This window comes from Uloborus diversus, chromosome 9 (assembly GCF_026930045.1).
Source record: "Uloborus diversus isolate 005 chromosome 9, Udiv.v.3.1, whole genome shotgun sequence".
Classification (NCBI taxonomy): Eukaryota; Metazoa; Arthropoda; class Arachnida; order Araneae; family Uloboridae; genus Uloborus; species Uloborus diversus.
Window position 1 is genome coordinate 133,493,302 of NC_072739.1, and position 25,973 is coordinate 133,519,274.

Below are 25,973 nucleotides of genomic sequence, written 5' to 3' on the forward strand. Positions count from 1 at the left end.
ACGTCCATTTCCGCCTATAAACCGGATATTAGCCTTTCCATGTAATCGATGGTCAAACAGTATGCCAATTTGGGCTTAGATTATTGCTTTTTTCTCCAGACCAGCAGTCATGCATTTGGAAAGCACGAAAACTATTCCATTTAGCCACTCTCGTTGGATTAGCGTAAAAAAAAATCAGCATCTGTTCCCATTTAAGTCCTCCTACATGAAAATTTCTGCTTGAATCCATCTACGGTAATCTTGATAAAAAATATTCGTTTGCACCACCCCTTGAAGAGAAAGGAGCAAAAGAGTAATCAACACCAAATTCTATGGGAGTACAAATGTGTATCTAATTTCAATTGATTCACTGCAATACGTTTTATGCCACAGCACCCACAAGGAATAGGTCACATACACACGACAGACATTTCTAAAAATGTTTTTTTTTTTTTAAATGCTTTCAACACACTTAAAACGTCTAAATGAGTAAAAATTTGCAAGTCTACTTTCTTCTACATTTTGGATATAAAAAAAGGTAAAAAATACAAAAGAGATGCGAGAACAATATTTTGAAAGATATTCACAGCCAAAAGTTAACAGACAAGTTGTTGTGCGCAGAAACTTTACGACTCAGTTAAATACCATCCATCTGAAATCTACATAAATTAAATAACTAGTTTGAAATGTTTACTTATAGACTTAATAGTGTACATGACCAGTATGTGCTCGCTAAAATCGAGGGCTCGTAAGTCCCATGGTCGGTTGTTAATCTATTAAAGGCATAAGAGACAGGATACATTTCCTTCCCCTTCAGTCTTGCGCGCAAACTGCGGAAGTGAAGATGACTGGTGACGCCATCTCTCGATGGTTAAGCCAATTATTGTAGATCTGTGTTAAGAATAATGATGATCTCCCTACTAGGTACACCTTTTCAAAAGACCAACAATTTCAATGGATTGAAAGGGATAATGCCGAAATAGCGAAATGCCTCCTCAATGGAGAAGGGGGGGGGGGATTTTCTCTAGCAATTCAGAAAAGGTAACACCAGAAATACACAAGAAAAAAAGCAACGGTTACGAAAACAATTCGGTAACTCAGATAACACAGATAAAAATCATTCGGGATTAAAAAAATTTATACTAAAAAATGAAGGCAGATTCCTTGAGTTAAACATGACAATCGAATGCATGTTGCATTCAATTCCACCTCGGTTAATACAGAAATTCCGCAAAAAGTCATTTGAACTACAAATGGCTCCATAATTTAAGCTCTTAGTGATATTAAAATTTCAATACCGGAACAATATCAAGCTGAACTACGAGTATTAAATAGATTTAATTAGAATGAAATGAATGTCACATAGTTGGAATAAAAATGTTCTTCTAATGTAATCAGGAACAAAAAAAAAAAAAAAAATAATGGAAGATTGCAATAATTGCATTCCATTGCTAAGAAAACACAGCAAAGGACTCCTTCCAATTTAATATCTCTAAATCGATGGCTTTATTCAGAGGTCAGGCACCCGAGAACGACGCCATTGATTTAGGCTCCGATATCGATTTAACATTCACGATACGCAAAAAGGACAGCCCTTTCTACGCCCCGACTCTATTAATAAAGATAAGAGGCGAGTTTAAATGTTTTTATGCTGTAGATGTCATTAACATCCTAAATGCTTATCCTCTTACATTCGCAGCATTCATGGACAAAGAACAATTTGCAACTTATTTGAAATTTAATCACCGTAAAAATAAATGAAAGAATCTTGATTTAATTCTGAGGCAGAGGTGGGGGAGAAGGGGATGCTGGATAATCGTCTTACTTTTTTTTTCCAGTGTTAACGAGTAAATTAAGGAGTTTTTCGATTTAAGTTTGAAATTAACGAAAAAAGATAAAATAGCAAATTTTCTTTAACACTCACCTTAAAATAGCAGCATAGTTATTGAAAAACTAGGTTAACACGTTTTAAAGATTTTGCGTCAAATGGCTAAAATGACTAGAAAACCAAAAAACCACACCTCTGGCTAACACTGGCATTTACGTAAATGTTATAATTATAAATACCTTATTTTTTGTAGAACATTTCAACAACACGTGTGTTGTTGAAATGTTAAACATGTGTTTCTTAACCACAACCGTCATTTATAAGCGTCTTAAATACAGAGTATTCATTTGAAAAATAAAAAATGCTTCTGGCAAACTGATAATTTTTCATACAGCACAGCTGCTAACATTGAAAGCTTAAAATTAGGCTTATTGGCTGAATAAATTTAGTGAGTGTAAAAACGGATTGTTGAAATAGAAGGGACTTCCTAAATTAAGCCCGTAGAGGAGCTGAAATTCGGTGTTCGGAAATCCGACAGGATCTGAATTTATGAAGTTGAGATAATTATTAGTTTATCAAACTAAAAAAAAAATCAATAACTTTTAGGTTTGAAAAAAAAAATGTTTTAAAAGAAGTAAAAATTTCTGAAGTTCAAAGAAAAATTGAGACCGTGTAACCACATTTTGGAGGAAATAAAAACTTTTTAAAAGAAGGAAGATTGAATAAAAATATTTAAAAACTGATTAGACATACACAACTTTCATACACTGATATGAAATGAACAGGTTTCGATCTTGCGACAGCTATCGTTTTACCGTTTCATTTTTCCCCCGAATTTTAATCAAAGAACAATCCCTTTTTGGGGGAATTTCGACGACATTCCAGGAGACCTTTAACTGATTGGGAACTTCGAGAGTAGGCATTAAAATTCGAGAGTCTCCCGAACGAATCAGGAGAGTTGCCAGTTAAGCATACTTAAGCTCAAAATCAGGAGATATTGAGTTCGAATCTTAGCGCTTTAATCTTTACTTTAAGTTGTTTTCAGTGTGAAAGTTGTCAAAACCCCTCTCGTACTCTGAGGAGGGTTCTATAGGGAAGTTTTCGATTTTTCAATTTTATTTTTATATGATAGAGTAACATATATAAACATCATAGGTGAAAAAAATTTTGCGATACGATAAGTAGTTTTTTTTTTTAAATTAATTTTTAAAGTTCAAGCGCTTGTGACGTCAAAATGCATAGGAAGTGACGTCACGCGCTCTTCCGATAGGGGAAAAGTTGAAGGACGTGCATATTCGACTTCGAAGACGAAACGTAAAAGGCATTTAACCTCGCATTTAACTCCTCGCGTTTCTGGAACATTAAACCCCTCATCCTCTCGGAAATATTCGAATATCATCATTGATGTTAATTGAGAAAGATTATTTAGATTGTGCTTTAACGAATCCGGCCTCCATAGTGTGTTCAAAAAGATTATTGAATTTATAAAAAATAAAAACATCAGCGCGCTCAAAATGTTCCTAGCGAAAACAAGGGATCTTCGGCGGAAGGCTGCTGCCCATTAGCGGCCTGTGACGTAGGCTCGTGACGTTTCAGAAGAGCGCACATTTGCGCGTGGATTTTAAAAAATTCATTAAAAATCAATCACGGTGTTTTAAAATTTGGCGATGGTGAATTTTTGTTTTGAGGGTCAATTAACAATATCCAATAGCCAAAATATGAACATTAAATAGGTTGCAACTTCCCTATTGGTTTTCTTTTAACCATTACACAAAGAACAGCAACGCCAAACTTAAAAGTAGGTAGGAGGGAACAATCTATTTCATAAAGTAATTTATATCCAAATACACAAAAACACTAAGATAAAACTCATAGCTCTAACAGCACACGTAGCTATAAGCACGCTCACAGCCAAGTGAAAAATTAGACCGACTCCCATTGAAGCGGATTCTTATATATAGCGTTAAATGAATATTCTGCCATTTTCCATATAGAAATATTCCAGTATTTTCTATTGAATAGTATTCTACTTCATTCAAAAAATGTTACTAGAAGTTATCCATAAGTTACATAAGGTTGGAGATACTATTTGCATGTCAAAGTTCGAAATGTTGCCAAGTTTGGCAACTTCTCGCCAAATTTGGTGACAAAAATGATGCCAACTGGGCGATATCTCTTAAATTTCACGCCAATTCCATTGGTGCAATGTAAAATGGTGCATAGCAGACAATGTCAACATACAGGTAAAGTTTTAAGCCATGGTAATTTTGAGCGAAAATTAATTGAATAAACACCAAATTTAGCGCCATTGCAACAAATTAAGCATAAATAAACATTTGAAATTATTATTTGCACAGTCTGTAACACTATTTACAGCCTGTAAATCTATAAGCATAACTAATTAAGATGTTTTTTTTCTAATCTATGCAAGCTCTGTATGTTTCCAAAACAAGAAATTTCAGAAAAAAATACGAATAAGATTAATCCCTCAACAAGTTATCTCAGCAATAATTTATTGCATTTATGCTATCACACTAATAACAGTATTTATGAAAAATATGCATGTTTACAAAAAAACGAACACTCTGCAAACAAACTCAATTATTCTCAGTAACCAACTCGCAACATTGTTACTCATCTAAATCTATCAGCATCAATAACGACCCCTACGATACTGTATCCTATGAATGAAGATAAAATCATTTTTTAAATGTTTTTACATCGAAAAGGCCATTAACTTGTTAAATGCAACATCGAGAGCCCTGGCGATTCCCGGCTTAATGACTTCCCAGAATCAAATTACTACGCAATAAATAAAAGCGATGGAATTTTCTTACAAGACGCCGCCGTAATCATCTTAATGGTTTTTAAAGCAGTTCTTCTGGATTCAATTTATGATTCAGATATCTTTGTAATGTTTTGGCAAAAACGGCAAAACCTTTATCAAGTGCACGCGTTAAATTAGGAAGGTTTTTTTTTCTAACATTCGAAACGGTGAAGATAAAAGAGAAAGCGAAAAGAAAGATAATTAGGATGAATTATTTGCTTCTTATAAATGCCAACAAGGCAATTTTTTGGAAGAGACAGATAAACACGACTCGTTCTATAGCTATGCTAGGGTGCAACATTTATTGAAAATAAAGCAAGGACGAATACAAGGAAGGGGCGAGGGACCCTACACCGACAATTTATCTTATTTGAATTTTAAAAATTGGAATTTTTTCCGATCTTCGATGACTTTTCAAAGGAGTGGAGGGGGGCAAAATGTTTCAGAATAAAGTAGTAGAAACCTATAAAAAATTCCAATTTTGATTATTAGATATTGTTAACAGACCTTCAAAACTCAGAAATTACCAACGCCGTATTTTAAAACAGAAAGACTGATTTTTAATGGATGATTTTAAAATCCCACCCGCAAAAAAGCGCACCTTGAGATAACGTTACACAGCTGTTCAGAGAAGCTCTTCAAGCGAGATTCAATGTTACAACGGCTACGCGGGCGCGTTGAGTCCCGCAATTTTAGACGATCTCCGATGATTCTAGGAGGATCAAGTTTCAAGGCCCCCACCCCATCCCCGTGAATGCTCACTCTCCAAAATTTGTCGATATTGAAGTTCAAAAATCGTAGTTTTAGGCTACATTTGATGATATTACGAGAAAAGAGGAGGGATACAGGGATAAACCCCGGAAAATTTTCGGAATTGAAGCCCGAAACATGCGTAATCAGCACAGGCAAACCGAATCTATACATATAATAAAATAAGATGTTTGTGTGTGTGTGTGTGGCGCGCATCCCGGGAAAACGGTAACGCCTAGAAAGATGAAATTTGGTATACAGGTGCAGTTTTTGCTGAAGATGTGCACCTCGGGCTTCGATTTTTGATATTTTGATTAGAAAAAAAGTTATTTAATGTTTTATGTGATTTTTAGCACTTTTTAGTACTTTTTACCTCACAGACCCCAAACCAATCGCACCACACAAATATTTTTTGTACTGTAGGGTAGAAAATTTAATTTTAAATATGATTAATGAAAAAAAATTTGAAGACAGAGCAATTTTTGTATTTTTTACGAATTTTTGAAAAAACCTTTAATTTGCAGTTTTTCCTGGGTTTTATTTTTTTCTAATATCATCCTGCGAGAAGTATCAAAGCCTCATTTCTAAAATTTAAGTTGGTAATAGTAAAAACATTTCGCCCTCTTCAGAAGCAAAAAGTTCTTAAAAATACGCAATAGTTTTCTTTTACAATTTTTTTTAATGCTGAACACATCATGTCTCCTCACGCATCGGTCAAAAAAAAGCTTTCTTCAAGCTCTTATTCTTGTGACGTCACTTCTTGGATTTCGATTCGATATTTACGATGGAATCTTAATCGCAAGCAATGTTAATTTTTTTTTTTTTTTTTTTTTTTTTTTTTTTTTTTTTTTTACTATATAGCTTACTCCTACATTTTATGACGTGATGACCACGTGTTTTTCCAGCAGCGCCTGCTTTTTTCTTTCCTTTTTTGTTTTATTTAGGGATTGCATTTATTTCTTTTTCAATCCCCCCCCCCACAAGCTGGACCTTTTGCTGTATCTATATTACGTTACATTTCATAGTTGTGCGCATTTAATTCAATAAAAATAGAGAGATTTTTTCATCTTTGTCAAACGCTACTTTTTGCACACTACGGAGTTTTTTTTTTTTTTTTTTTTTTGTTCAACTTAAATTTAAAAAAAAAATCGGTTTTTTGAGTGATGTTTGCTTTTATTAGGAAATGGCCGGGAGGTTAAAATAAGTAGAGATGGATAAAAAAATTTAGAGACAGATCGTAAAAGTAGATAGCCGCCGAAGGCGGCAATCTTGGCGTAAAAATGTGAATGGCACAAAAAAAAAGGTAGAGATGGATTGATTAATACTGCTGCTTAATTTATTTAAACAGCCGCCGAAAGCGACAAACTTGAAGTAAAAAGGTAAATGACAAGTTAGCCAAACAGCCGCCGTAGGTGGCTGCTTGCACAGAAAGGCGAATGGCGTAAGAAGGTGAACCAGCTGGTCGCCGCAGGCGGCTAGTATGAAATAAAGGGTAAGTAATAAAAATCATTATTGTGATTTAAAACATAAAACGTTCAATGCGAGTTATAATGTTAATTTTTTTATATATTTATTTTTTATTTTATTTAATTACTTACTTATTTTTTTGAGTGAAACAAAAAAAAAATTATTTTATGTGAAATATTTACTACTGTGTATGTTGTGCTATTTTTTAAATGTAAATACTGTATAGTTCAACATGTATTTATGCATTTGTACTCCAAATTACACTGATTTAATAACACTGCGGACAGTTCCTTTGGCGCTCTTTAGTGTTGACTAGGGCTGGGCGATGCATCGATGCATCGCCAAAAAACGGTGTGTATCCTACATCGTTAAACCGGTTTAGAATTTTTCTCTAAACCGATTCATCGATACAGCTCCGATGTACAAACAACGGTCCAGGTTGCTGCCGTTTTCATCTCAAACTTTTTCACACTAATGCTAATTAGTAGTGTGTCAATCCAATCTGGTTTATCAATGAAGATGCGAAGAGTTAGACCTTCATTTCTGCCAAAACATGTAAGAGTAGCACATGTGTTCTTAGTTATAGACGAAAGATATGTTGATGAACTAGTAAGTTTATCATATAGTCACTTGCCAGAAAAAAAAGCGAAATTTAAAGAGCAAAATAGCAACAAGAAATGCAACATGTATTTTGGTGTTGAAAGAAGTAGAGTTCCTAGCACAGATGTCACACGTGTCTGTAACTCGTAGTGTCACTGACCCGCCCCCTCCCCCCCCCCCAAAAAAAACTTGAAGTTTACATAATTTTCAGAAATAATTCAGTTGTATTTTTTGTGGCGTAACAAAAGTTTGGAAGACAAATATAAACAGCGAAATTCATTTCATACAAAATTTGTCCTAGATGATATAATATGTAACCTGGAATACTGGGCACTCTATTTTTGTTAAATTTGTTAGATTAAATATAATTCAAGATATATTGGTGGAAGTTTTCAGAATTAAAGTATTTATATTTTTTTATAAACTGTGAATTCCTCTTTGAGTGCCTCCCGGTGGGGCCCCCTCTCCTGATACTGGTTACAAGGAACCTTTTTTTTTTAAATGTAAGAGTATGTGAGCTTTTGAATGGAATGCATGACTTTGCATCCATTTACTTACATCTTTTTGCATTAAAAAATAGGCTCATTGTAATCTCAACACTTGTCTTTCATATTTTTCATTAATTTGCGCTTTTAGCACTGCTTTATAATTTTATGAATTTCTTTCTGGTATTGAAATTTGTTAATTCGTATCTGGCGTGATATATATTTTTTATACTTTGTATATATTTTGTAAAACTTAAACAAGCGAGTTTAGTTTCTAAAAAAATAAATAAATAATATAAAAAACCTTACATCGTGATGCATCGCTACATCGCGACGTAAGGTTGGCGATGCACCTCGATGTAGAAATTCCTACATCGCCCAACCCTAGTGTTGACATCAGATCTTGCTATTAACTCCTGTCGAACTAAATTTTAGAATTTCTTAATGTTTGTAACTGTCTTTTGTAATTAACGTTGTATGTGCAACTTTATTTTGTACTGTTAGTTATGTAGGTTTGTGTTTTGTTAATAAATTTTACCTTATCTTATCAATCACCTCTCCCTTGAAGCATTTCTGGATCCGGCCTTGCAATTAAGAAATAAGCTGAGACCAAGTGAAAAAAGTAGCCCTCAGCACGGAATCCGAATTTCGAGTGAAATTACGTATGTTTCGCTTTAGAAATCGGATTAGTTTGTTAAATCCACGCACTTGAAGGTCATAATTTCTGTTGGTTGTTAAATATTTTTAATTTTACGAGGCGGGCAGAGCAGTTCGTTCATTTGAATCGTCAACCATTAATAAGAGCTACAAACAGTTGGCGATCTCCTGTAATTAGCCAAGTGTGACGTGTTATCTGTTAACTTTCTCTGTTTTTCAAGAGCCACTATATAAGACGACATACAGTGGCCTTAGGCCTATACAGTGCCCTCAAGTTTTTCTTTCACGAGTCGTGACGTCATTCTCAAGAAACATTGCAAATAAGTACAGCCCAGGGTTCGAAAATAGGATGCAAAAGTTAAGAATAATTGGAAGCTAGCTTTTTTGTTTCAGTTGCCAAAACGCTGCTATGGCATAATTTAAAAATAATTCAAACACAGTGAAATCCCGTTACAACGAATACCAATGCATCGAGAATTCGTTTCAGCTAAATAAGTTTTCAGCTCCGATTTCCATGACATTGCTTGAATTTCAACGAAAAACGTTTGCGCTACCTTAAAGTAGTAACGGGATTTCCCTATGGTTATAAACAGAAGTCTGCAGACTATTTCGTAGTTGGGGGAGGGGGAAAACCTGAAATTAAAAAAGAAAAGAATAGAAGAAAGAAAAAAAAAACTTAAATTCCAGCGAACAAAAAGTAGCACCGTAATTTCTGTGATAGAATCAACAGGTATCATGTACTTGTAATTGCATCTAACTTTTAAGCCTTTCTCGGTGCCAATTTAAATTTTAGGTTAATCTTACGTTGAATAATCCCGCAGACTATTTTCTTCCCTTTTAATCTGCGTCACAGACAGCTGTAAAAAAATCTGCTACCAGGGTTAAGAGTTTACTGAATATTTAAAACTAGAAAATCAATCGTCAAAACGTCAAAGTATGATGGGTGAAAATTGCTTCTGCATTTGAACGAAACAATTGCCTGTTTGATGATCTTTGGATAGTTGAAATTTTAACCCTAACTCTAGTGGATGAACCCTAAACTCCAGTAGATAGCGTTCATTGTTGACGTTGACCACTACTTGGTTTTTTCTCCTAAAAGAGCTGCTATATAGATAGGCCGACGCATCAGCTTAAGTTTAGCCATTTCGGATCGGATTTTTCATTGTTGCAGAGCTGGGGTTACCACAGCAAAGCTTCGTGTTTTTCCAAATTTGCCGTAAATAAAATTTTATTTAATAAATAATTCATGTGTGACTAATTATCGCTCGCAGTGAACAATCACCAAACGCGATAACTCGCCAGAAAAGACAACCCCTTAAACACGCTCTGATCCAAAACGGTTGATCTTGAGCTGATGCGCCGGCTCGTATATATAGGGGCCTTACCTAAAATGAGTCTTACCAGTAAAACAGCTAAGTTACCGAATCCAGTTAAGCCTCGTCAAAATGAAGCATTTACCTGTATGACAAACATTACCAAAAAAAAAATCAAATTTTCATCAGAGTTTCATTGTTGATGACGCCAGGAGTGTTACTCGATCATTTGCTATTTATATATACGCTATATATGAGGATTAGGCGTTAAAAACGTACGACTGAATGCATAATCGCGGTCGTTGAACTTTGAACTAAAGTATTTAGTAAGTGAATACAACTAGTTCTAACAGTTGCATCTCTAGCTAATCACACATGATTATAATTTGTAATGTCTACTTATTTTCTTATTGCGCAATCTCAGTATATATTTTGAACACTCTCAGTTTCTTACATATGACTGGTCAAAGACTTAGTTGCATCCGCTTTATTTAGAGAAAAGTCCACAGCATGCTTTGATGAAGTGATCCATAGATTAGCTCAATGCTTTTATATGTCGTAGTTTCGAATAAATTTCCGACTGTCTTTTCAAATTTATTATTCACACAAAATATTATACGAACAGAACAATAAAATCATCAGAATATTGTAAAAGTTATAAAGCAGTCGTTTATAGGCATTCAAAACATAAATTTAAAATATATTCTACATGATTTCGATTTAAGATGCAGGTATAAAGAAATACTGTACTAAGAACTGATTAATAGAGTAATCATTCATAATTTTCGCATCAAAGAGTAAAAAGTTAAATATATTACTTTTAAAAAAAATCAATCCGAAAGAAATAGCAAATTATTAAAAAAAAAAAAAAAAATGAAAGAAAGAAAGTCTGTAGTTTTGTAGCGGAAAGAACATACGATAATATTTGTTTCGAGACACGGGAGAAAAAAAATCTCAAAAATTTAATTTTCATGAATGGGGTCGTTTCCAAAATTTTAAAAATATTTTTTTCTGCAAGAGCATGCTTAAAAACATAGAATCTGACCATTTTTTAAATAATTTAAGTTTAATATTTTTAAAAATTACTTAAATTGGTGCTCTTTCATCGTTTAACGCTTCTGCCGATGACATCACAAATGATGAAATACCATTCAGTGTTGCCATTCACGGTCAAAAATATTTAATTCGCATCTTTACTCACGTGTATTGGCAACGATATGGTTGACAGAAAGCGTAGAGCGCAATTTTAATTCGCTTCTTGATTATCATAACGTGGAAATGCGGTAGAAAGATGCGCCATAGTGCATCATTTGTGACGTCATATACCACGCCTTGTTTGAAGAATCGGACATTTTAAAAAATTAATTAAAAAATAACTGTTGGGAAAATGAAGGCATTTTCTAAGTCCATGTCTTTTTTTTTTTTTTTTTTTTGTTGTTGTTGCTTATTCTATCAATTTCAGTGACAAAAAGTACTACTTGTGACTGAAGGTAACAACCCCATTATAACACCGTAATAAAAATCGCCTGGCGTTGAAAACAGAGCAGAAGTGCAAAGAAAACAATAAGTAGTTCTTGATTGCTCAAAAACGAACTGTATACTTAAATCAACTTCGCAAAAGCATAAATTCGCAATCTCGTGAGAGTATTTTTCCGATGCGTAAGAAAAAGCGTATACAATTCTAAAATAATATGATAAGAATTTTCGGAGCCAAACAAAGACTCTTTCAGCTAGAAATGCAGCAAAATAAAATTTCTGACAAATCTTAGAGACATTGTTCCTGGGGAGGGGGAGGATTTGAAAGAAGGCAGCTTAATTAAGTAATCAATAGCCAACGCTAGGCTGCTGCATGCCTTGCAAAAGAAGCGACTGGTCACTCGCTTTCTGTCGGGGAGAATTCCTCCTTCCCAATTATACAACAAAACATCTCAAGAATGAAGATATATATCGGAGAACAGAATTTCTGGATTACTAATGAGCCACACTATTGAATAAAAAATAAGTACTTTTAAATTTTCAACGAATCTTAAAGTTAGAAATTAGTTTTAGTTTTATTACGAAAAAAAGGGGGGTGGGGGTTACAGATATCAAGTGACTTCCTAGCAAGCGTATTTTAAAAACGCTTATTTTCGCCATACATTTCAAAAACTAAAAAAAAAAGTAATAGCAAATATTTGTAGCCAATACTAGCCAAACGGATCAAAATAGTCAATTATACTATAGATAAAGCTATGGTTTGATGAAAATATTTAATTACGAAAAAAGACGTGAAAATAACATGGATTTGCTACACAAAATAAGTCTTTTGGGCACAACCGATCGAAAGGGAAAAGTAGGGGGGAGGAGGGGCACAAGTAGAAGGTATAGTCAATACTGGTCATATATTTGAAATTTCATTCTTCTCTTTTGTTTCTGAGTTTTAAAAACACATGTCCACACATACCATAACTGAGAACACTAAAAGCTGAAAATTAGAGAGACTTCGGCCGTAAAATGAAGAACAAAATTTATCAACAAAAGTTTCAGGGTATAAGGAATCTCTTTATGGTAAATAAAAGTAAGGTTTCCTAAAAATTCCGGGAGAAAAGTCTGTGGCGGACCTGCAACCAGGGGATCCCATAGCACCTACAGCCTTAAAATTTTGTACAAAATTACTTCGAGCCCCGGTGGTTTGCACTTAGGGTTTTGTTTTTTAAAATTCGAAGTGGTTTTTTTGTAATTTATTTTTTAAGCTCGAACTTCGAATAAATTGCCTATTATTATCTATTAAAGGGGTGAAAAATTACTTAAAAATCATTACAACAATTAAAAACTTTCTTCGTTAAATCTATGAGTAAAAAGCGAAGGAATTGCCCCACAGTTTTCTTTTTGACACCACTGGAAAGAGCGGCTTTTTTTACTCCAGATCTAACTCGACATGTGGTCGAAAAAGTAAGCATCTATCTCCAAAGGGAAAAAAGTTACAAGCCGTTAAAAATCAAGTTCGAATAATCTCATCGCCATTAAAATTATTCATGTTTTGCCATAGTTACGTCATTTCGATTCGCGTGTTTCTTCCTTCTTATTCACAAACTTAAAGGGTTTCGATTTTAATGAAAAATCTTAGGCTAAACTTAATTCAAACCCGGAGCTAAAGAACAAAATATATTACAAGAAACCACGAATATGTTAGCGACTTTTCAAACGTACAAAACTGTAGTTTTGCAATGTAAAAATATAAGTAGGATTTCTTAAGTTAAGCCGCTACAGGCATCGAAATTCGGTGGTCGGAAATCTGACAGGATTCAAATTTTGGAAACTTCAGTATACTACTTATTCTTTATTGAATTAATAAAAAAAAAAAAAACTACAAGTTTTAGTTTTGAAAAAAAAAAAAAATAATAATAATAAGAGGCATAAGTTTTTTCAGTGATCAACATTCCTTGCTGTAGGTGAAACTTTAAGAACTTCAGAGGAAAAATGGGAACGTTTTATCGCATTTTTTGGGAAAGTTTTTTAAAGAAGGGAAATGAAATTGCCATGTTTCAAAAATGATTGAACAAATGAGGCAGTGAGAAGTAAAGGGATGCAAGTGGACATTTTCGAGTAAAACGCGTATAAAGATTACGTTCTAGGTAGGCTTTCACTGAATTACTTTTCTAAATCATGCTATACAGCAGAACCTACCAGGGCTACTAGTGCTATCTCTTGCCATAAGACAGAGGAGGGGGTTCACCTACCATTTGTACTGGTTATCTCCAAATTTTTTAATTTTGGCACTTACATCCCTTTGCTTCAGTGCCTCATTTGCGATAGCGATTGTTTTACAATATTCTTTCCGAAATTCTAATTACTTTTTGGAAGAATTTCGCCCTAAAAAAAAAAAGAAAAGAAAAGAAAAATAAATGGATCTTACTTTGTAAAATCTCACTGTGAAAAAAAGCAAATTCGTCAAGGCAATTGATTTAACAAAATACAAAAATCACACTTCTTAAAATTGTTGTCGATTTGATTAATAGGTTTAACTTTTGATGTTTTGAACAAAAAAAAAACTACTAGTTATTTTTTTTTTTCAATAAGAGTTTCACCAATATTTGCCAAAAAGAAAAAAACAGCATAATATAGATTGTGTATAGTTTTAAATATTTTACATTTTCTAAGAAAATAGAGCTATTAAATGCAAACTAATTTGAAAATTTCAATTTTTCCAGAGAAAAGCAAGAAAAATTTCTTTTCCACGCCTTCAAATTTTACGGAAATTTTACCTCTTAAGCCCTCACCCACAGTGAGAAGAGAGTGGGTCTACCCAACTGAAAGGACAATGATCTCACCTGTAGCAGGAGCCTCTCGTCTGCGAAGACGATGGCCTTGCTCCATTGGATGGCCTCTCCGAAGGGCAGCTCCCAGCCGTTACTGAGGAGGACGGGGACGCAACCAGCCTGGAGAGCCTCCAGGAACCGAAAGGAGCCCAGGCGCCGACCCCTAGGGACCAGGCAAAAGGTGGCGTTAGACAGCAGCACCTGGTAGTCGAACCTGGAAAAATCGGGAAAAAGAAACATGTTAGATGGAGCAAATAGAAACAAATTCTATTTCAGTGAAAAGTTGACCAACTTTATACGTTGACCGACATTGTCAGGTACAGAATTATTCCTGGATCATGTATAGCAACCTCCGTAAGTGGACCACCTGCGGTGTAGTACTTTAGTGGTCAACTGGTAAAGGTTGATGATCCAGGAATAATTCCGTACCTGACAATGGCGGTCAACTTAGACAGGTGGTCAACTTTTGGTGGTTGTTATAAATGACCCAGGAATAATTTTGCAACTGACATTGGCAGTCAGCTTAGACCGATGGTCAATTTCTGGAGGTTGCTATACATGATGCAGGAATAATTCTGTACCTGACAATGGCGGTCAACTTAGACAGATGGTCAACTTATGGAGGTGGCAAAACTTGGTCCAGGAATAATTCTGCACCAGGCAATAGTGGTCAAATAAATAGTGTTCTTATCCGCTACTAGATAATAGCAGTGTACCAGATAAAGTCAGACCAGAGCAACATAGAAGCGGAAGGAGGGGGGGGGGCAAATTGGGGACGGGGACAAACCCCTGGTTTACCCTCAGGTCAGTGTTAGGGTAACCTCTAAGTGCAGTTAGGTAAACAAAACGAACACACTAGCAGTAGCTAGTGAAACTAAACTAACTGTCGGTGAGTGAAGACTAAGTACCATACTAAATACATTCCGAAAGTTCTGCGTGTTTCCAGACAATTGTATGTAGGCGTCATAATGGTTTGAAGACGACAATCTCAAAAAAGTTTTTTTTACATTTTAGTAATCTCACATTTTCCTCTCCAGTAGATCCGCATATACGAACTAACTGGTTACAACTTGTTTCACTTGTCATAGTGGAAAGTTACTAAAAACATTAGGTTATGAATTTCATTTTCCCAGCTATTTTTGCTTTGCAATTTAGGTGTTTCTCTTCTTCCCATAGATCTGGGGTAAATGGAAAAAACAAAGTTTCATACTTCCAATTGTTTTGGACGATCAAATTTTTGATGTAAATGACACATGTGTGTATTTTACATGAATTCAGCGCATAAGTAGTAAACTTTTGTATGATTTTTCTCTTTAAATAACATCAGATTTCGTTTGGATGATTCGGCGAATAGAATGCGATCTGCCAGGAATAACTAGGTATTCCATGAAATAACTGCATTATATACTTTAACGGTAACATATATAATAGCTAAGAAATATGAACAACACCCACATATACGTCTAAATTAAAGCTAAAAACGATAACATTTAATGTAAAAAATATATGTTAAAGCGAAAAACGAACAATAACACAAGCATAAGTTTAGAAAACATTCAATGACTATATTTTTAAGAAAAAATTTTATAAAATTTTTACAAAAAAAAGTCGGCTAGTTGTATATTATCACCGTTAAAAAAAATGAAAAGACCCGCGGATAATCCGAATTGCCGATAATCAGCAGTTTACAGTACCTCATAGTTTCTGCGGGAAAAGGAAACATAATTTCAGTCGCTTGCAAACAGTCATAAAATCAAGTTTTCCATACCCAGTTGCTCTCTGAGTCTTCGTCAAAATGCACAAAATGTTATCTCTCAATCCACCCACAAGAAAGCGAAGGATAGTTGAAATAATGAAATTTTGTTTCCATTCAATCCAACGGACCCTAACTGTGTGCGATTTCCCCCCCCCCCTTTTAATTTTGACCTCATTTACTACGCGGACGAATTTTAGAATGAGGAACCTGCATGGTTCAGGTAATCGTGGAATGGGAATTACTTTTAATAGTCTACTACTTAATTCCAAAAACCAACTCAGATTCAAAAGTCTAAATGCTTAAAGCTATTTAATTTTACTAGTAAAATCGAAAATTGTTTTAACATACCTGAAGCAATGAATATTACGGAATCTGTCTTTTTTTTTTCTCTTCTAGATACAGTAAATCCTGTAAAGTTGAATACTCTTGTAAGTTGACCACTTTTGTTAGATACAGAATTAGTCCTATCATGTAGTACATAAAAACCTCTGGAAGTTATCTCCATACAGGTTTGTGCGACTTGTCTAAGTTGAGCACTAAAGTACTGCACTGCAAGTGGTCAAAAATACAGGTTTCACTGTAATATTTCTTTACATTAAACTTAAGAATTCTTTCCTAGACAGTTTTGATTTTTTGCCCAGATAATATAACTCTGTACTTTTTCCGCAATTAAAAATTATTCTTTGAAACCATTTTTAGAAGTTTATAGTGCCTTTCACACGACGAAAAACATGTGCTTCGTCTAATAGGGTAACGACACCAATCACAGACATGCTTGAGACATAGCTCTCAGGTTAACTCAATTTTCTGAACCTTTTAATATATTTAGACTTTTTCAACTACTCTTCTCTCTCATGCAACTACATCTCATTTAACGTTTGGCTGCTTCTGTATCCTCTAAATTAGCTAATTCTACTTGTATTTGCTCAATTTCCAAAAAAGGTCAGACCCCCAGTAACAGACACCGAAAAATCTGACGATACCCAGAAACAGATAGGATGAGGAAACGATGAGTAATGAAAAACATTCCCTTTTTCTCTTAAAAATAAAAAAGTGCAAAAGTACTTTTTTTTCATCTAAAGACTTATTAAATTCAAATGAACATGAAACACCAGCTGACTTCGCGGTAGCTGTTCATAACCTTCCTCCACTGCCTTGTAAATACCAACTGGCTCATAAGATTCACTCTGATAACACTAGGTGGTTGCACCGTAATCATGGGCCACAGCAACATCAGTTTTACCTAGGGTTGGCTGGATTGGACCAAATTGGTTTTTTTTTTTTTTTTTTTTTTTGAAAAAACCCATTTAAAAAAAAACATTATTTAGCCCACTTTTGGGGTTTTTTAAATATTCCGAGAAGTTTTTTTAAAAATGAATTAATTTAAATACTTTCACATTTTAAACTTCTTTTTTATTTGTTCTTAACCACAGACAATGGACATAAAAAATGAATTTTGAACTTTAATAGTATTTCTTAACTCGTAAGGGCATTAAAAAAATACTTCAAAGATTTAAAATATATATATTTAACTTTTTTCTTTAACTGGTCAATAAATAACTCAGATTATCTTGACTAAGTCCTGTTACGTCTGATTTTCTCAATATTTGTAGACTACAGATGAAACTACTCTAGCTAAAAGGCATTCATGTGAATTTTTTTAATGCAACCCAACACGTCGCAAATCTCGAATAAACAAGGTATTTTTTTAGAAATTAACAGGTTTTACAAACGGTCGGACAGAAAACAGAATAGGATGTACAGTATTTTCATCATCTTACGAAAAAGTTTAATATTTCTTACTCTGTACACAGACAGAAATAGAAAAACAGGCAACATAAAATTCAAAGAAATGTCTTGATTAGGCTGGAATTTAGTAAATAGGGATTTAAACTACTTGAGGTTCTACAGTAGTTTTGCATAACAAAATGAAATACAATAAAGTAAAATGCAAAAAAAAAAAAAAAAAAAATGTAGTAATTAAAAACGAACAATAGATTTTATCACTCAAGAAGTAACTTTGCCTTAACTGTTGGTAATCATGGAAACTAAAAAATTTGAAACCTCACCATTCTTGGGTTTCGTCGTCTTTTATAATTTTCTTCAGAAAACGCTGAATTTTCATTAGTTATGCAGCTTTTTTTACCCCAAGACAATTTTTGCGCTTTGTTCATATACTTACACTACAATATGCTACAAGTATCCCACATTTTCCCTAAAAAAGAGAAAAAACCCACATTTCTTTTTTAAAAACCCAACTTTAGTTGGTTTTTTTTTTGGGTTTTATTTTTAAAAAAAAAACGAAAAACCCTGGGTCCATGGGCTTTTAAAAAAAAACTTGAGTTTTTGCTAACGCTGGTTTTACCGCACCTAAAATCCTTATTATTTAAATCTTAACTTATGACTGTCTGTTGCTGGACCCTTGTCTGTTACTGGTGCCGTTACCCTATAGCATTGGTTTGTTAAGTTGCTAGAACTTCCTTTCACTAGTTCAGTAACGATTCCCACTGCAATATTTCGTGCACCAATAGCGAACGTGCATTTCTTGTGCACAGCCAATGATAGCCGAGAATAACGAATGCTCCGCCTATAGATGCCTCCTGCATTCATTCATTCATTCATTAACTCTTAAAAACAACTTCACAAACTCGTACGTTATTCCGACACAAAGCACAACTTGAAATACGACGAACAAACACGCTTGCAACAGAAACGGAACCTTTCATGAAAAATTCGCAGTTGGACACCCAAAACACGTGACGCATAGGCTATGCATTTCGCCTGATAACGAAGATAAATTCTATTCGTAAACAAAAAAGTAAAATCGGCTTTTCACATGCCATTTCGTAAACGATACAGTGCGGTAAGGTTCTGACACTGGGTGAAAGTCGAGACACGAATCCAGAATTCGTGCCCCGTGTAGTAAAAATTGTTTTGGAAAGAGTAAATAGAACACCGACCGCGTGCGAGATATACGCAATGAGGGTGGAAGGAGTGGCTTCTATTGCAGTTCTGAAACAATTCATGAAGTGGGCACGAAGGAATGATTAATGATCAAGGTGGGAAGGAATAAGAATGAAGAACTATTGAAAAAAGAAGAGAGAAAAAGATTTTTATGTGTTGTCATTTTGGGTAGTTTTGAACCAAGAGGGAACTTTGCACCATTTCACCATTTTTACTTCCTTTTACAAAAAAGGAAGTATTGTATTCGCGAAAAAAATTTCACTCAAAAGTCGGCCTTAATTTATATTTTGCTCACCCCCAAATGAATGATGAGTTTTTTTTTCAACCCGACCACACGTGGATATGTGCCTAGGAACGTACAGACACCCGAAATATCCATTTTGACGATCCCCGAGTTAATTACAACGAGTTTTCTCGTATGTATGTGCGTATGTATCTCACATAACTCAAGAACGGTGTGTCCTAGAAAGTTGAAATTTGGCACATAGACTCCAAGTAGTTGTGCACCTTCTCTTTTGGTTGCATTCAGATGTTCCAAAGGAGGTCTTTCACACCTTTTTGGGGTAAAATCATTGTTAATTTCAATGTAAACTCAAGCGGTGCTATAATCTGGCAAACACTTGGCAATATATCACCAAGCTTTTGGTCGCCACGAATTTGGCGGGTTTTTTTTTTTTTTTTTAATTTGGTTTCAATTTGGCCATATTTAGAGAGTTAACCATTGAATCACATTAAAACTGCCAATATTGGGAAAATTTATCTGTATAAAACGTTTTCCTTGCTTCGGTTCACAACAGACTTGGAGTGAAAGTATTTAAAGTGTTTTTTGCTCACTCCGAGGCACTATTATCTTTAATTTGGAGTAAAAGGAAGTCGTGATGCACACATGAGCTCCTTTAATACATATTTTAAAAAACAAACTTCTGCAGGAGATACAATGTTGAATGATTGGATCAGTAACTCACAACAGTAAACCCCCCCCCCCCTCCATCCGGGCTAGCTGCGACCAAAGGTTATCCGGACAACCGAAATCCGGAATATTCGGGTGGTATGGGTAATCCGGGGTCAAAGCAAATCCTTAAATAAGCTGAATTGTCGTTCTCAAAAAAAATATCATATTTTGCAGCAAAACTACATTGAATCGCTTTCTTTTAACCAATCATAAGGAAATATGTCCAGCAGTATGTTCATCCTGTTTGAGGCCCATAAAATTACTCACCAAAATGCAACCAGAAAGTACTCACTACAAAAATCGTATTCATCAAAGTGGTTTTTGAATAAAATTACAATCAGGTAAGGATCAAAAATATGGAACGCAGTTCCCTTTTCAGAAAATCGCTACCGCAGACATCGCGATAATTAAAATGAACCCTTAACAACACCGTATTTCTCCCATTAAAACACATCCTTCACAAAAACCATGGTTATCATAACCTACTCTTCGGAAAAAATTGACAATGAAAAAAACACAGAAAGGAAACAAAAACGCAACTATCAAAACGAACCCTTCACAAAAGAAAAAAATAATAATAATAAACATCAAAAAAACAGAAAATTCACAAAAAACAAAAACAAATGAATAAATAAACCTTACCATCAAAATGGGCTCTTTTGTCTCATATTTGAAGCTAGAATCATTAATTTCATTAACTCGTATGCGTTTCTATTTTTCCACTTGACGCCGCACAGTGGGGCGAAAACGACAAAAACCGCTTAAAAGGTTATTTTTTTTTCTATATTCAACCAATTACGGATTAATATATTTGGGCAGGCCTATATCTTAGGCAATCAGAACTGGAATTTTAGAGCCCTTCGTCCACTACAAAGCTAAAGATAGCCTTTAGAAATTGAAGAACCATGAACGAAGGGGATTTAAACAAATTGCTTTGAAGCAATCTATATATATTTTTCCTTATTAATGGCGGGTATATTTAATTTCTCTCGTGTCCGACGAGAGTAAAAGAACAAAAAAAAAAAAGAATAATCGAATATTCAAACAGATAATTGGTTTTGATCAGTAACGAAAACTGGGGAATTCAAAGTTATTTTTTTCAAAACGCTCTACAAAAAAATGTCCTCTTATGTCCTCTTAGAAATTAATATTAATTAGTCACTAATGGTCTGTAGAAAGACCCTGAAAAGGAATTAGCTGCGTAAACCTGCGATCTTTGGACTTAGAGCCCAAACAAATCGAGAAAAATCCATTATAACGTGCCTGAGTAAACAAACCAGCGAGAGAGATTTAAAAACACTTTTAAGCGCTTTTTGGCGTTTTCGCCCCACTGTGCGCCGGTCCAAGCGACTTCTGTCTCGCAGTTGGAGAATTACTGTAAACTTGTTTCCTTTACATGTACACTGTTATGGCAAAGAAAACCCAATGTAGGGTAGTAATGCCACAATGCGACGCGAAAAGTTGAGATTCTCATCAAAATTATTCAGCTAAACTATTATAAAATTGGTTTCGATTAATGGAAATCCAGAAAAATTTGACTTTCTGACAAATAGAATAACACAATTTAGTTACACCACGTGGAATTTTAGGAGACATTAAATAATTTGTATGATATTTCATGGTCTTCAAACGCGATAAACGACCATACAAACACATTTTATTTATCAAGCCGTTGAATTTCTATTCACTCGTTATTACCAAAGCTTTTATTTATCAAGCTGTTGAAAATAAATGCGCCTGTTATTACGAAAACATTTATTTCCTTGGTATTTCAAGAGCATTTTTTACTAAGCTGTTGAGTTTATATTCACATTTTTACAAAAGCTTTTATTTACCAAGCTGCTGAAAAAAAAATTTACCTGTTACTAAGAAAACCTTTATTTACTCATTATTACACGGGAATTTATTTTCTGTGCTATAAAAATTAATTATTACTTTTTTTTTTCCAGGAGTATCTATTTACCACGCTGACGAATTTAAATTTGCTTGTTATAACGGAGTATTTTTTCATTTTTTAATTTTACCAGTTATTATAAGAGTATTTATTCGCCATACCAAATGAGTTTAAATTCACTCGTTATCCCATAAACACTTAATTATCATGCCAATTGAGTTTAAATTAATTCATTATTACCAAAGCATTTATTTATTATGCCATTTGCCTTCAAAGCTACTCAGTATATTGGAAAGAAATTCCGAGACAACATCAATAAATAAATAAAGATTACTAACAGGACATGTTAAATGAACTAGGGAGTACATTTCGCTTTCTTTTTCTAGAAAGAAAAAAAGATACCTGCGCAAAAGATAAAGAAAAAAAAAACCCAGCACCTTACTCCGCTGTCCTTTCTCAGCAAATTTTTCAGACAAAACTGCGGCAGCGTGAAATTGCCCTCAGCATCGTTTATCGCCAAACGGTCCCTTCTTCTTTATGTCATTCCCCACATTCAGGCCAAGCGAAAGAATCACAAAAATGCGATTTTTACCACTTGTGTTTCAGCGCTCTTTTTGAGGCGCTTTTTCTGTTTCAGTGGGACTCTACGCCACACATCGCCGAAATCAACACAGGTAAGATAAATAACAACATAAGCAAGCTACTTTCTAAAAACTGAACCGAACATAGACAAGTGCAGACATAGACAAGATTCCAGTCACTTTCAAAAATGACATTCCCAGAATTTCCAGGGAAAAAAAATTCATGAAATTACTGACTTGATTTTCGAGTTTCTGACGGCATACTATATGAATGTAAAAATTATGATTTCTTTTGAAATATATGCAGAAAACAGACTATTATGCATTTAAATATCAGAGTTTTTGCATTCATTCTCTAATGCTTTTTTCAGCACACGTGGATAATGCTCGCTTGATATGCAAATGCGTATACTCATTCCCGTTTTCATGCAATGGCTAAACATAATAATCTGCATACTAAAGAAGTTTATGACGCAAGTTCATTTTTACAATTTTCCAGGATTTTACAAACATTTTTAAGAGAAATAAAATTCCCCGACAGTTCCAGACTTTTTTCTATACAATTTCGAATTCAGAGACCGTAAAGAATTTTTTAGCACTTAATCTTTAAAAATAAAGATTAATAGAAATTTACTGAAACTTTCAGCAAAATAATCACACACACACACACACAAAAAAAAATATATCAGCATTGTAAAGGTTATCCGCAAATGAGAATGCTGTACGCGAAACTGATCCATGTGGTCCGTTTTCACGTTCGATATAATGAATCAATAAAATAAATTCTGAAACCTTCCAAAACAACGGATCATCTTCATGCGGCATTACGAATGGTTATTCCAAATTTGAAGTCAAATAGTCGGAAATTGGTGACTTTATCTGTTTTTATTTCAAAACGGAACTTACTTTTCCGAACATCCCTCGCATATAGACAGACAGATAGATAGATAGATATGGGTAACGAAAATGAAGTTCGAAACCATCTGCCGGATAGAAACGGTCGTTCCCTCATCCCCCTTCTTGGAATTCAGCACCCCGCACGAAAGCCCACCCCCGCGGAAGGGAAACTCTTCTTCGGCAAATTCCTTCGGACAAAATTGTGGCAGCGTGAAATTGCTCTCCACTTCGCAGGCTGCCTCTTTCGGCATCGTCACCAACTGTCAAAGAGGAAAATCGCCAAAAGAAAGAGAAGGGACTTAATATACTTTTGCTTTTTTTCTGCGTCAAGAGGTGCAAGCAGAAAATATTTCTATTGTTTTAAGTCATTATTATACCTCAAGCAAGTAAAACTCCGACTGACGATTTCAGGTTTGTTGCTTCGCATTTTTATCTCGCAATCTATTACCCCACATTTTCCTTTTTTTTTTTTTTAAACTATTTTTATCTGTGTTACAGATCATTGAAATGTTCATGCCATACATTATTTATTGAAAATATTTTCAAATAAAATAACACGCATCCCTAGGTAGGAGGAACTGACGTCTGTAATAAAAAGTAGAAAAAATAAATTTAAAAAAATTCTTCAGTCAACTTCTGTATAAATCTTGGTAACGGAGTGAAAAACCTTAATCACTCAGAGAAAAGCATAAATGTTCAAGGGAAAATTTTTATCATACAGCGAAACATCCTAATTATTCAGTGAAAATTAAAATCATTCAATAAAAAATCCTAATCACTCAATAAAAAATCCTTATCGCTCAGTAAAAAATCCTTATCACTCAGTAAAAAATCCTTATCACTCAGTAAAAAATCCTTAAAAAACTTTATCATTCAGCAAAAAATCCTTATCATTTAGCAAAAAATCCTTATCACTCAGTGAAGACAATCTAAATCACTCAGTGAAAAATCCTAACCGTTCAGTGAAAATTCTAATAACTTAGGGAACATTTCGAATCACTGTAAATCATCCGAATCATTCAGCGGAAAATAAAAAACATTTAGATGATAATCCTTCAGTGTAAAAAAAAACTTATCACTCAAGAGTGAAACATGTTCAGCATAATGACTCACAAGAAGCAGGTTTGAGGCATTGAGTTTGAGATGATATAAAATGGAGGGAGCGAAGACTTTCACGAAACGGAGACCCTAAGTCACATGGCAGATTTTAAAGAAAAGAATTGAAAGAAATCAGGTTTCGTTCACTTGTTTCACGCAAAACATGCCGACCATTCGAGATTCGACGTTGCTGAGTCAAGTGACTTGGGGTCTTAGAGGTCAGCTTTTGCTAAGCCAATGATTGGACTTCCTCCCTCCATTTTAATTCCTGCTCTAAGGTTTGATGATGAAAGCTTCGAAAGTTGCATGAAGTTGGACCAAAAAGTGGCCGAGTTTGAAAATGCAGCAATTTCCTGAATTTGTACACGACAGGTTTTTCGCGCTGCCTCTTTCGTCCTGCCAAATTGTGGACGAGTTTCCTGGATTCGCCCTGGTTATCGAGAACCGAAAATATAATATTCTAATGGATTTGATTTTTGCATATCGATTATTCTTTACATTCATTTGTATTTTTAACTACTAAAATTGAGTCATTGAAACTATGTTTATTTTTCAGCTGGTGTTTTATGTTCTGCAACAACGTAGAATAAATGCTTTTATTTCACATTGATTATAAATGTTTTATAGCAAATAGACCAGAATGACCAGGAAGAAGATTCAAAAAATGCACATATGTTCTATATAATTTCATTATACACAAAGAGGTTCACAAAAGGGTCATTCCATACAGATCCAACGGTTGAGTTCGCTCGACCATTTTTAATTTTTTTGAAACTCATATCCCAAAAAGATGCATATGAATGATGTTTAAAACCACTTTTATTTTTTCTCTAACCTTAACCCTTGATTTTTTTAGAGGTCGTCGAAAGTAATTTTCGCAGTCAAAAATGGGACTTTTAGACCTTTGCATTTTGGCCAAAATCTATTTGAATTACATTTATGGTAGTTAATTTTACGCTTTGATGTTAAAGTGCATAAGATGATAGTCTCGCATGCTGAGTTACGTAGCTGTAGCTTAATAATTAAAATAATGGCAGCAGGCCAAAGTTCAAGGTCAAATGTAAAATTTTTACTCATTTCAAAGGGTCATAACTCGCTTAGGGGATAAAAACACAAAGTGAAATATGGCAAAAACTAATCACTGGAGTTACACTAATGAAAAAATATAGCTGTAATTGTGTGTTTCTTTACCCTTTATAAATTACAGCCCCTCAAAGATCAGAAAATTGAGAAAAATGACATTTTTAGACCCCTGTAAACCAAAAGGGGATGGAATTAAAAATAAAATTTCTTGGCCAATTGAATATTCCATTCAAGTACTATACATGTTATATATATTGTTTTGTGTATTTGGTTTTTAAAAAAGATACAGGTCCTTGAAATTGAGCAATTTTGCTAGTTAATTCACACTCTAAAACATAAATAAAAAGTGTGAAAACTTCATTGCACTTTCTTAAATTACGTATAGTGTGCTCTATGTAATATATTACACTGGAAAAAGATATTTTAAGTATAAAAACAATTATTTTATTTTAATAACTTAGAAATATTTGGACATAAATGAGTAGTTCATACATGATTTACAGCTTAAGTAGTTAATTTATAGACTATCTACACACACACATTT

The 25,973-nt window shown here is 34.2% G+C and overlaps 1 protein-coding gene across 1 annotated transcript in view; it reads right to left on the reverse strand.

The window, feature by feature from the left end:
* Positions 1-25,973, reverse strand: part of LOC129230506 (exostosin-1-like) — a 488,007-nt gene that overhangs the window by 217,332 nt on the left and 244,702 nt on the right. Inside the window, exon 2 of the mRNA XM_054864907.1 lies at positions 14,217-14,418. Within this exon, the coding sequence (XP_054720882.1) occupies positions 14,217-14,418 (202 nt within the window). The remainder of the gene's footprint in view (positions 1-14,216; positions 14,419-25,973) is intronic.